The sequence below is a fragment of the Rhamphochromis longiceps genome, linkage group LG10, assembly GCF_057381845.1.
Source record: "Rhamphochromis longiceps isolate RC_006_pf linkage group LG10, R_longiceps_female_GT1.1, whole genome shotgun sequence".
Taxonomy (NCBI): domain Eukaryota; kingdom Metazoa; phylum Chordata; class Actinopteri; order Cichliformes; family Cichlidae; genus Rhamphochromis; species Rhamphochromis longiceps.
In genome coordinates, this window is record NC_140566.1 from 26,386,303 (window position 1) to 26,398,682 (window position 12,380).

General features: G+C 39.7%; 3 protein-coding genes across 3 annotated transcripts; 2 read left to right on the forward strand and 1 right to left on the reverse strand.

The window, feature by feature from the left end:
- Positions 1–746: 746 nt before the first annotated feature.
- LOC146661024 (tripartite motif-containing protein 16-like) lies at positions 747–2,282 on the forward strand. The gene is made up of 2 exons (XM_085419740.1): positions 747–1,295; positions 1,395–2,282. Exons 1-2 carry the CDS (start codon positions 747–749, stop codon positions 2,280–2,282), a joined length of 1,437 nt encoding a protein of 478 aa, XP_085275866.1.
- A 2,086-nt stretch (positions 2,283–4,368) lies between these two features.
- LOC146661025 (tripartite motif-containing protein 16-like) lies at positions 4,369–7,259 on the reverse strand. The gene has a single exon (XM_085421122.1). It carries the CDS (start codon positions 6,671–6,673, stop codon positions 5,009–5,011), a length of 1,665 nt encoding a protein of 554 aa, XP_085277248.1. The 5' UTR covers positions 6,674–7,259; the 3' UTR covers positions 4,369–5,008.
- A 91-nt stretch (positions 7,260–7,350) lies between these two features.
- txndc15 (thioredoxin domain containing 15) lies at positions 7,351–12,276 on the forward strand. The gene is made up of 6 exons (XM_085421123.1): positions 7,351–7,566; positions 8,228–8,544; positions 9,066–9,212; positions 9,581–9,744; positions 11,625–11,755; positions 11,921–12,276. The coding sequence occupies exons 1-6, from the start codon at positions 7,476–7,478 to the stop codon at positions 12,115–12,117; spliced, it is 1,047 nt and encodes a 348-aa protein (XP_085277249.1). The 5' UTR covers positions 7,351–7,475; the 3' UTR covers positions 12,118–12,276.
- Positions 12,277–12,380: the final 104 nt, after the last annotated feature.

Sequence of the window (12,380 nt, forward strand, 5' to 3'; positions counted from 1 at the left end):
GTCAAAGAAAATCAAAAACAAAAAGTTAAACTTATTAAGTTTCACTCTGACATCAGCAGACTTTATTCAATGCTACTGCCCTCTAGCACCACTGTTTTTTCTATCATTGACAGGCCTGAACTTGTCATTGCCCCTGGGTTTCTGTCTCACAGTTTTGTGTGTTTTTCAAATTCTTTGTTATTTAGTTTCTGGGATGAGTTGGTAGTCCCGATTCAATTTGTGGCTGTCTACGCCTGTGATGGATACGTCCTTACTGAAACCCAGTTATGATTTCTAGAAAGAAACGGTTTTAATTGTTATTGGGATAACAAAGCCTATTTTTTATCCATATTTCATTTACCTAAACAGAGATTGGAAAGTTGCTTTCTAATAAATAATTAGGCCCATATTTGTTATTAACATGTTAAATGCTTGACCTGTAATCTGTATATTCTGTATGTTTCAAGCCAGACATAAAAGAACTTTTCAGCATTAGTGATGTCTCACATCAGCTGTTAAGCTTTTTCTAAACTTGTTTTGGCTCCAGTCTATTCTGATCCATTGCTAGTATTCATAACTTTATAAATGGACACCAAATGTACTAAAATTCTTCCTTTCCTGGAATGAAGCACACCTCTCTGTAGACTATTTACTTCAGACATTACTGATCTGCCAGTCATGTGATAAGATGCAAAACTGAAAATTTCCATTTGCTCAGGTCCGTGTCTCTGCATGAAAATAGCTTTTATCTGGAAACAGAAAGTAAGATGTCATTTGAGCAGAGGATAAATGGTGCAGCAAGCAATTCAGCTGCATTGAGAAAAATTGAGCTGTTCCATCTGTCTGGAACTTCTAAAGATCCAGTCACTATTCCCTGTGGGCAGAATTTTACACCATGGCCTGTCCTGGTGAAAAACACCATTTTAGGTGAGTTAGTGGAGGACATAAAGAAAGCAGGACTCGCATCTCACTCCTATGCTGGACCTGGAGACATGGCCTATGATTTCCGTTCTGGGAGGAAGCAAAAAGCCTCCAAGTCCTTCCTGATGTGTAGGGCCTCTTACTGTGAGCAGCACCTCCAGCCTCACTACAACATAGCTCCAATAAAGAAACACAAGCTCATCAAAGCCACTTCAAAGCTTCAGGACAACATCTGCCCTGATGTTGAGGTGATGAAGATCTTCTGCCGCACTGATCAACGGTGTATCTGTTATCTCTGCTTAATGGATGAACACATCACAGAGAAACAGAAAGAGCTTGAAACAAATCTGCAAAATGTCCAACAGAGAATCCAGAAAATAGAGAAAGATGTGAAGGTGCTTCAAGACGAAGTTGAGGCTATGAGTCTTTCTCATTGAGAAAGAAAAGCTCTGAGGTGAAGCAGCAGATCAGATCTAAGCAAAAAATCTGAACAGAACAGAGTCAAAGAGCTTCAGGAGAAAATAGAGCAGGAGATCAGAGATCTGAGGAGGAGAGACACTGAACTGCAGCAGCTCTCACTGACAGAGGATCACCTCCATTTTCTGAAAAGCTACTCCTCACTGTCACATCTGAGTGCATCTACAAACGTACCCACCTACAACAATGTTACTCTGCAGTACTTTGAGGATGTGACTGCATCTGTGTCATGGACCAGAGATAAAGTGAAGGCTCTTCTCAGTGATGAATGGCCAAAAATCTCAGTTGGAACGACCAAAGCAGATATTTTACTTTCTCAAGGAGAACCCAAAACCAGACACGACTTTTTGAAACATTCTTGTCAGATCACTCTAGATCCAAATACAGCACACACACTGATGTCACTGAGTGACAGCAACAGAAAAGTGACACTGATGAGTAGAAACCAGTCATATCCAAGTCATCCAGACAAATTCCTTGAATGGTGTCAGGTCCTGAGCAGAGAGGGTCTGACTGGACGCTGTTACTGGGAGGTGAATTACAACAAGACTGTTGGAGTAGCTGTTGCATACAAGGATATCGGCCGTAGAGGGACCAGAGAGGAATGTGGATTTGGATTGAATGACAAATCCTGGTCATTAACAGTTTCAGACAGCGGCTATGAATTCAAACACAACAACATTTCCACTCCCATCCCAGGCCCCCTGTCCTCCAGAATAGGAGTATATTTGGATCACAGGGCAGGAACTCTTTCTTTCTACAGCATCACTGAGACCATGAATCGTCTCCACAGAGTCCAGACCAGGTTCACTCAGCCTCTCCATGTTGGACTGTGGCTTCCACAAAGTGCTGGACACACTGCTGAGGTGTGTGAGCTCAAGAAGAGAATAAACATAAAACAGTGAAATTTGATGCCATGTGCTACTTGTTGAGATGTGTTTATCTATCCTGCACCTGTTAGAGATGAATCTTTATGGATACATTCAGTTCTTATATAGTTTATATTTAACCACTATTTTGTTGAAACATTAGCAGAAAAAACTCACACAAATATAAATTCGTATGCAAATAACTTTACTATATTTAATCCGTAACATCACAAAATTTGGAACAATTGAGGCACTGGGAATACTTTCCAGATACACTGTCCATATTCTGTACATCTTAAACCTTCACTGGGTCATTTGACCCAGCATTTTGTTTTTATTTTTTATTATTATTATTTTGTTGTTGTTATTATGATCTTGTTCTAGTTAATGCTGATTGTGTTTTTGGGTTTACACCCTTTGGTTCTCAAGAGTTTTGGCGCTCCCTCTGTTTTGTGTCTGCCTATGTGTTCCCTCTGTTCTGTCTGTACTGCATCTCTGAGTCCAGTCTGTGCATTTCCTGTTTTATTTTGAAGGTTTGTGTCTTTTGTCAGTGTGTTCTGTTTGTGCTCTCCCTGTCTCGTCAGTGTAATTAGCGTCAGCCCTGTCTCCCAGCTGTTTCCTCTTAGTTCTGTTCATCTCTTGTATTTAGTGTCTCCGTCTTCCCCTGCTCGTTGTTGCATCGTACAATCAACCTTCACTGTGTGTTCTGTTAACCTGTTTACCTGCTCGTTAGTTTGTTTTCCCAGTATAGTTGTCTCCTGTTTAATCTGCAACTGGCAATAAAGCTGTTTGTTTTGAGTTTCACTCTTGCCTCTGTGAGTCCGCATCTTGGGTCCTTTTCACTGCCTGCCTGCACACAGCAATGACATAAACATTTTTTTCTTCTGTTTTTTCATTCTCAAATCAGATATACTTGTATTTTTCAACATTGTGTAATTCAGAGTGTGTAGTAAATGCAATGTTTCTTTCTCCAGAATTTTAATTAAAATTAAAATGTATAATATTTACCTCCATAATTTGGTAGCACGGGAATAAACAATTGAGAAATGGGTTAATAAAAGAAAGAAAGAGAAAACAACTAGAGATTTATAATCATAATGGCCAGTGTTCAAAACCCAGCATTAGAGCAGCTAAGTAATCCACAAGTTGCTATTTTGAGTACCTGCTCTAATGCCATCATCTCTGACACAACAGCTGTTGTGCACAACAAAAACCTGATCCAAACTTAACTTATGAAAAGCCATATGCAGCAATTTCAGAATGGTTTTTACAAGCTGCAGAACAGCAGTCGAGATCTTCAGTTTTTTTCTACAAGAGTCCCACAAGGCACAGTTAATGTACATACACAATTTGTCTCAGAGCTTTCCCTAGAATGTTGGAATTTGTTCAGTCAAAAGATACAATGCTACCAATCCTCTTATAGTTGAATGAAAATAAACAATGGCTATATTAATATTTGGTGAAAAAAAGGTAAAGTTGTCACCAACTGTTTCATCCTCCAATTTACATGTTAATATAATAATCCCTCTTCAGTGAAAAAAGATGTTTATTTTCATATTCTTTTGCTGCTCACTGCGCACAGTTTTATTGTAAAAGTTCACAATAAACCTTGGTAGACATATACTTTTCAGAAGAAAAGTTCAGGAGATCAACACTACTAAAGTCATCAAGCATCATCATGTTGTCTTCAGATCCCCAACAGCCCTGTTAACCAATCTTACCATGTAAATATCAACACTTCACTGAGTTCTTTTGATTCCTCAGAGGCATCCGATGGAAGACAAAACACTGCTCAGTAGACCATTTAACACTTCATTACTTCTAGAAGTAATGTAGTAGTACACATTTGTGTAACTGCCTACAGAGTGGTTGCTTGCAGAATGATGAGTTATAAAAAACATAAGTAGTTGGTTAGATTGTAGGTTTTTACATTTTTTTTTCTTACAAACATTTATCTTAAATAAAGATGGTTGAATAGTTGTACACATTAAAAAATGAAACATTTGATTTCACTGTGGACAAAGAAAATATAAAATATAAATATTATATCTATTTCTACTTTAAATGGTAAAGAGCCAGTGACATTTTTTGTGAAATCAGAAACTTTATTAAGTGCACATTTCTCATTCTATTGTACAAAGTACAGTCAATCAAACAAAATCTAAACAAATATAACTCCACTATAAGTTCAAATGCAGGTTATAGTCAAATTAAAGTATATTACAATATAAAACTACTGTGCTTTGTAGAATAATTTCAGTTTACTGAAATCAGCTTTTTAAAAATTTCTGATGAGGCTCTGTTGAATGTTTATTGAGAGCTGGAAGGTCATAAAGTATATTTTCTATTAAAACATCTGTTCTGATGTCCTTCAGTTTTGTTAAATAATTAAAATGACTAAAACTAATGAAAACTGAATTGCCATGAAATATTTAACAATAAAAATAAACTGAAACAAGCAAACCTACTTACTCTAATTTATGGTGAACCAATTAAAAAAAAGAAAATTCACAATGAAATAGAAACTACTTTACACTTCATATTACACTACAAACTACATTATATATATATAATTCTGTGTTTATTGTCACAACAATACAATAAAACATAAGTGTACCCTTTGTAAGTTAATATTTTAGTAGCTTGAAAAACAATGTTCAGGAAATAACAACATAAACAAAAAAATAAAACATTAACTCCATGAAGTCAACTGCCATGGACACTCACACTTTAATGAATGGCAGTAGGCAGAGCTTGAATTCTTATGATTCAGTAACACTTGTCTCCTTCAACTCACACAATTCAAGAGAGTTTTGAGAATGCTGTGGAAGCCAAAATCCAGCATATAGAGGCTTAGTGAACCTGGTCTGGACTCTGTGGAGGAGATTCATGGTCTCAGTGATGCTGTAGAAAGACAGAATACCTGCTCTGTGATCCAAATATACTGCCACTGTGGAGGACTCAGGGCCTGAGAGGGAAGTTGAAATGTTTTTATGTCTTAATTGATAACTGCCATGTGAAAGGTTCAATGCCCAAGACTCGCAATCTGTTCCCAATCCACGTTCAGTCTTTGACCCATAACAGGAGTTATACATGTATGTAACACCTACTGTCACTGCACCAGTCCATTTTACCTCCCAGTAACAAGGTCCAGTCAGAATCTTTTTACTACAAACATGCCAGTTTTCACTGTAATTTCCATACGATTGATTTCCATGCAATTTTCGGTTATTATCACTCAGTGATAAATGCGTTTTTGTTGTGCTTTGATCAAGAGTGATGCCACAAGAATATTTCAAAAATTCCTCTCTAGTTGTGGGTTCTTCTTGAGGCAGTAGCACGTCCACTTTGTTCACTGCAAGTGAAATTTTTGTCCATTCATCACTCAGAAGATTCGTCAGTTTATTTCCGGCCTGTAATACAGCCGCCATCACACCTTGAAAGTACTGCAGAGTGTGGTTGGAGGTGCTCGGTAAATTTGTATATTCATTCAAATGTGTCACTGACGAAAAATTTTTAAGAAAATGGATATGATCCTCTGTTAGTGAGAGCTGCTCCACTTCAGTGTCTTTCTGCCTCAGGTCTCTGATCTCCTGCTCTAGCTTCTCCTGAAGTTCTTTGACTCGAGTCTGTTCAGTTTTCTGCTTGGATCTGATCTTCTGCTTCACCTCAGAGCTTTTTTTCTTAATCAGACAGATTAAGTCTTTGAACATCTTCTCGCTTTCCATTAAGGCTTTATCAGCAGAAAGACTGATGGCCTCCACTTCACGCTGAAGCAGGTTCACATCCCTCTCTCTGTTTTGGATTCTGTTCTTGATTTGTTGTCGATTCCCTGCTAGATCTTTCTGCTTTTTAGCTCTTTCGGCTGCAGCTGACACTGTGACATGATTTTTGTGTTCATTCATTAAGCAGAGATAACAGATACACCGTTGATCAGTGCAGCAGAAGATCTTCATCACCTCATCATGGCGAGGGCAGATGTTGTCCTGAAGCTTTGAAGTAGCATCGATGAGTTTGTGTTTCTTTAATGGAGCTACGTTGTAGTGAGGCTGGAGGTGCTGCTCACAATAAGAGGCCATACACACCAGGCAGGACTTGGAGGCTTTCAGTTTCCTCACAGAACAGAAGTCACAAGCCACATCTCCAGGTCCAGCAAAGGCATGACCAGATGAATCAGCTGGAAGTCCTGCTTTCTTTAGGTCCTCCACTAAATCAGCAAACATAGTGTTTTTCACCAGGACAGGTCTCGGTGTGAAAGTTTGCCTGCACTGAGGACAGCTGTGTGTTTCATTCTCATCCCAGCAGTTTTTGATACAGCTCATGCAGTAGCTGTGCCCACAGGGAATAGTGACTGGTTCCTTTAGGAGATCCAGACAGATTGGACAGCTCAATTTTTCTTGATCCAGCTGAATCAGTTGATGCGCCATTTCTCTTCCAGATAAATTAAGTTTCACTTTCCCTTACTAAAGAAAAACTCCATTCAATGCCTTCTGACACTGAGACACTGATCCGTGGTGTGTGGTGTTTTCAGCGCTCGCATTTGATCACATGGTGTTTCGATCCATATTTTAACTGGCTGCTGAGTGAAAGGGGAGGGAATGATAATTGTCTGAAGTGAACAGACCCTACCCACTTTCAGAAGCGCAGTCAAGGCAGCCCCACCTTATTTTGCCTTAAGTGCTAAGTATTATGGAAAGAGAAACTCAGTCCCGAATTCAAAATAAAAGCAATGCGCTTGCGAATGTGATTTTATCAGTAACACATTTAGTCCGTTATTAATAAATAATAACGGACTAAATAATTAACCATGACATAAATATCAATACAAGTAAACTCGGTTTCCCCATCCTTTTGATACTGTGTCTTACGTCTTACGTAGTATAGACAAATAAGGCTGTGCAGTAAACTTCAGGAAGTAAAGTGAGGCTGTCTGAAACCCTGATTAATCTCAGGGTTACCCAAACTGGAAACCAGTTTTCCCCGTAAAAACTACTACTAACAGCACTAAAATGTCGGAGGAATGGTCTAAAAATATATGGGATGGATAAAAAATATATAAAATTTGGGGTAAAATAAGCATTCCGGAAGTTGCGTTTTCATGTGCATCGTTTATTTTCTTCCGCCACAGGCACGGGCGCTCGTTCCTATTAGTCCAGCAACATACCTTCACGTCTCAAAATGTCGTGACAGCGTTTCATAATCGTGTTTTGCTCTTTACATTTCAAAAACATGATGAGGATTTTAAATCATATTCAATTACGGTTTGTCTTATTTTTTTTGCTGCATCATGCGGATGTTTTCAGGTTTTCGTCTGGTCAAGGTAAGACACTGACGGCTGCAGCTAGCCTCAATGCTAATAGTACTAATATAATGTTTGTATTTAGGTTGATAATTAACAGTAACACAGGATATTATCTCTGTGTAATATTCGATTAGTCACTTTTTAGTCAACCGAAAGAATGTGAGAGACGCTGTTTATTCTAACCAGACGTCTATGAAAACATTAAGGTTACACACCAGTAACTGAATGGCTCAAATAAACCAGCATGAAGGTTTTGGAATGGCCTGGTCAAAGTCAAAACCCCCTGGCTGAATTAAAAAAAATCTGCACACACTAGATTGCAGTGCTTACTGACAAGGGTGACACAACCAGTTATTAGGTTTAAGGGACAGTTACGTTTTCACACAAGGCCAGGTAGGTTTGGATAACATTCTTTTCCTGTATAAATGAAATAAACATATAAAAACTGTTTCTTTGTATGATATTTGTTTGGTGATCCGAAACATATAAGTGTCATAAATATGCAAAAAATGAAATCAGGAAAGGAACAGATCCTTTTCACAGGAGTGGAAGTGACATTAGAGCAAGAAATAAGAAAAACTTCTGCAGTGATTCACTATTAAAAGTCAGATGGAATGGAAAACAATTACAAATATGTTATATGCACTGAGCTTAATTTTTTTTTCTTTTTGTCCCTTAGAATATGATGACTCACTGGAGCTCATTTTGTCAGAGGACACTTTCTCTGACTTGGAGAACAGCCCAAAGTTTGTAGAGTCCGGAGATCTGGACTCTCTGCCGAAGAGGCAGTTCAAGACAGCTGAGATCGCAGATGCTGTGATGGGCACTGAAACTCCCATCGATCCATCTGACATCGAGTCTCTCTTCCCCAAAAATGTGAAAGACTTTCAGTCAGGCTTCTCCCCGCCCTGTGATGACAGCAGTGCCCAGTGTAGTTCACCGGCTCCAGCTGAGAATGGCGGCTCACAGGAGGAGGATGCTGAATCATCACAGCAGGTTAGTAAGATGAAACTGTGAGACATAAAAAGGGACTGCTGTTAGACTGCAGCCTTAAAGGGTTACCACCTCAGTTACCACAGTGACTGACATCTAAATTGATGTATAAATTCCAAAAAAAAACCAAAATATAAAGATAATCACAAATTAGTAAATTATTTATTATTAAGGTAAAATTTGCACTTGTGAAGATTTGCAGATTTGTCTTCTAAGATGATTAAGTGAGACAATGAGATCCTTTGATTCTCAAATGTCTTCCTGGACAAATTTACTTTAAGATATTAACACTGGTTGTTATAAACCAACTGACTTAAACCGCTGTGGGATCAATAAAGTCTTCTCCTATCTTAAAAATGAATTGATAAAAAAATCAATAACAAGGTTAATTTAATTTCAGCCTCAGCTTAGTTTTTATGTTTTGACGTGTGCTTGATAATGTCTCACTGAAGATTAGCCCAAATATGTATAGTTATAAATGCAGTTTTGCAGAAACTAACTTTTCCTTGAATGTTTCCCTGCAGCTCACGCTTGACATTGTGCGTGCGGAGGTCATAACGGTTGAGGAGCACAACACCACGGAGACCGCCAAGACGTACAAAGTCAACTGTGATAGACGGAACATCACAGGAATGGAGAACTTCACTGTGCAGGTCCTCAATGCCTCACAGGTATTCACTCCATCCTCTGAGGCACATGTTTACACGCTGTGTAAAGTGTGTAAAAAGTGTGCCACCAATTTCCCAAACATTTACACCAGTTACCATATACAAGATTAATTTATCAACTTTTCTAATGCATCTATTTGTATATTTTTTGTGTGTATAAACCTTTTTGTAAATCAGTTTTGTTTTATTTCATCATAGCATGACTCACTGTTTGTATCGTGAGCATTGTTGTTTGTTGCACCTTTCATTTTTGAGTGAATTTACCAGAATTCAGGTTCTGTTTGTATCCCTCTTATAAAATTCCATGCAGGAGAATTTCCTGTTTCTCTCCTGGATAAAAAACACTAAACCCATCCCTTCTTTTCTTTCAGGATCTAATGGAGTTCCTCAATGCTAACAGCACAGAGTGCTCTGTGGTGCTGTTCTTCACCGCCTGGTGCCAGTTCTCAGCCAACCTGGCACCTCACTTCAACGCCCTTCCCCGGGTTTTTCCCAGCATGCATTTCTTGGCACTGGATGCCTCACAGCACAGCAGGTAAATGATCACCTTTGTTCTGGTTTTAACTGTGTAATCTCACTGTGAAAACCCCTCTTAGAATACTTTTTAAAGCTGTTGTCCTCTGTGGCTCACCACCCCTTAGCATCTACAGTGGGGCAAAAAAGTATTTAGTCAGCCACCGATTGTGCAAGTTCCCCCACCTAAAATGATGACAGAGGTCAGTAATTTGCACCAGAGGTACACTTCAACTGTGAGAGACAGAATGTGAAAAAAAAAATCCATGAATCCACATGGTAGGATTTGTAAAGAATTTATTCGTAAATCAGGGTGGAAAATAAGTATTTGGTCAATAACAAAAATACAACTCAATACTTTGTAACATAACCTTTGTTGGCAATAACAGAGGTCAAACGTTTACTATAGGTCTTTACCAGGTTTGCACACACAGTAGCTGGTATTTTGGCCCATTCTTCCATGCAGATCTTCTCGAGAGCAGTGATGTTTTGGGGCTGTCGCCGAGCAACACGGACTTTCAACTCCCGCCACAGATTTTCTATGGGGTTGAGGTCTGGAGACTGGCTAGGCCACTCCAGGACTTTCAAATGCTTCTTACGGAGCCACTCCTTTGTTGCCCGGGCGGTGTGTTTTGGATCATTGTCATGTTGGAAGACCCAGCCTCGTTTCATCTTCAAAGTTCTCACTGATGGAAGGAGGTTTTGGCTCAAAATCTCACGATACATGGCCCCATTCATTCTGTCCTTAACACGGATCAGTCGTCCTGTCCCCTTGGCAGAAAAACAGCCCCATAGCATGATGTTTCCACCCCCATGCTTCACAGTAGGTATGGTGTTCTTGGGATGCAACTCAGTATTCGTCTTCCTCCAAACACGACGAGTTGAGTTTATACCAAAAAGTTCTACTTTGGTTTCATCTGACCACATGACATTCTCCCAATCCTCTGCTGTATCATCCATGTGCTCTCTGGCAAACTTCAGACGGGCCTGGACATGCACTGGCTTCAGCAGCGGAACACGTCTGGCACTGCGGGATTTGATTCCCTGCCGTTGTAGTGTGTTACTGATGGTGACCTTTGTTACTTTGGTCCCAGCTCTCTGCAGGTCATTCACCAGGTCCCCCCGTGTGGTTCTGGGATCTTTGCTCACCGTTCTCATGATCATTTTGACCCCACGGGATGAGATCTTGCGTGGAGCCCCAGATCGAGGGAGATTATCAGTGGTCTTGTATGTCTTCCATTTTCTGATGATTGCTCCCACAGTTGATTTTTTCACACCAAGCTGCTTGCCTATTGTAGAGTCACTCTTCCCAGTCTGGTGCAGGTCTACAATACTTTTCCTGGTGTCCTTCGAAAGCTCTTTGGTCTTGGCCATGGCGGAGTTTGGAGTCTGACTGTTTGAGGCTGTGGACAGGTGTCTTTTATACAGATGATGAGTTCAAACAGGTGCCATTCATACAGGTAACGAGTGGGGGACAGAAAAGCTTCTTACAGAAGACGTTACAGGTCTGTGAGAGCCAGAGATTTTCCTTGTTTGAGGTGACCAAATACTTATTTTCCACCCTGATTTACGAATAAATTCTTTACAAATCCTACCATGTGAATTCATGGATTTTTTTTTTCACATTCTGTCTCTCACAGTTGAAGTGTACCTCTGGTGCAAATTACTGACCTCTGTCATCATTTTAAGTGGGGGAACTTGCACAATCGGTGGCTGACTAAATACTTTTTTGCCCCACTGTATATAGAAGCAGAATATAGCTCATGTTTATTATCAAACAGTTAATTGGATAATTAGAGTAGTTGATAAAAGTTCTTTTGTGTTGAAAATTATAAAAATACAAATGTAGAATAAAGTCTTGCGTGTTATTTTCTTGTAATGCATGTCTCCATCTTCCACCAGCCTCTCCACGAGGTTTGGGACTGTGGCAGTGCCCAACATCCTGCTGTTCCAAGGGGCAAAACCGATGGCTCGTTTCAACCACACTGACAGAACGCTGGATACGCTCACATCTTTTCTTGTTAACCAGACAGGTACAAATGCAGGTTATGTGTTACATTATATAGAGCTTACTGGTTTGGGCTCAAAAGGGTCAGAATTGGGTGGTTGGAAGAACATTTTGAGTCATGTAAAATGAATCTGAACGACCACTCAAATGAAACTTGCACCCATGTGTGATCCAACTCTGTGTGTTCCAGGTTTTGAAGCCGGCCCTGATAGAACTGTGACAGACGTAGACCGCCTCGGTCCCCTCCCTAGCGTTCCCGTGAGGAGCATCGACTGGCTGCTGGTCTTCTCCATCCTCTTCATCACAAGCTTCACTCTGTACGCCATCCTGCGGACCGACAGCATACGCTGGCTCATACCCGGACAAGAGCACGAGCATCAAGACTGAAACCTCACAGACTGTTCGTCAAGAATGATGTAAAGAATTGTTCGCTAAACAGTTTAGTTTATTAAAATGGCTAATGTGCTCATGTTTTAAGTGTTTGAGTGAAATAAAAACATTTGAGCTCTTGCGGTTTAGAATAAAGATTTGGATTAAAAGTAACAATTTGAGGCTGTGTGCGAGAAGACAAACTGTGCTGTCATTTTTTTTTGTGCCTTTTAGTTGATGTTCAGCTGAACCCAAGTAAGTCCAAAGTACAAAAAAACAAA

Excerpts from the sequence above, each read along its gene's own strand:
- txndc15 (XM_085421123.1), top strand. The coding sequence starts at position 7,476 with ATGATGAGGATTTTAAATCATATTCAATTACGGTTTGTCTTATTTTTT. Across the intron at positions 8,545-9,065 it reads ATGCTGAATCATCACAGCAG|CTCACGCTTGACATTGTGCG; the intron begins GTTAGTAAGATG and ends GTTTCCCTGCAG. Across the intron at positions 9,213-9,580 it reads AGGTCCTCAATGCCTCACAG|GATCTAATGGAGTTCCTCAA; the intron begins GTATTCACTCCA and ends CTTTTCTTTCAG.
- LOC146661025 (XM_085421122.1), bottom strand. The coding sequence starts at position 6,673 with ATGGCGCATCAACTGATTCAGCTGGATCAAGAAAAATTGAGCTGTCCA.
- LOC146661024 (XM_085419740.1), top strand. The coding sequence starts at position 747 with ATGTCATTTGAGCAGAGGATAAATGGTGCAGCAAGCAATTCAGCTGCA. Across the intron at positions 1,296-1,394 it reads AAATAGAGAAAGATGTGAAG|AACAGAGTCAAAGAGCTTCA; the intron begins GTGCTTCAAGAC and ends AAATCTGAACAG.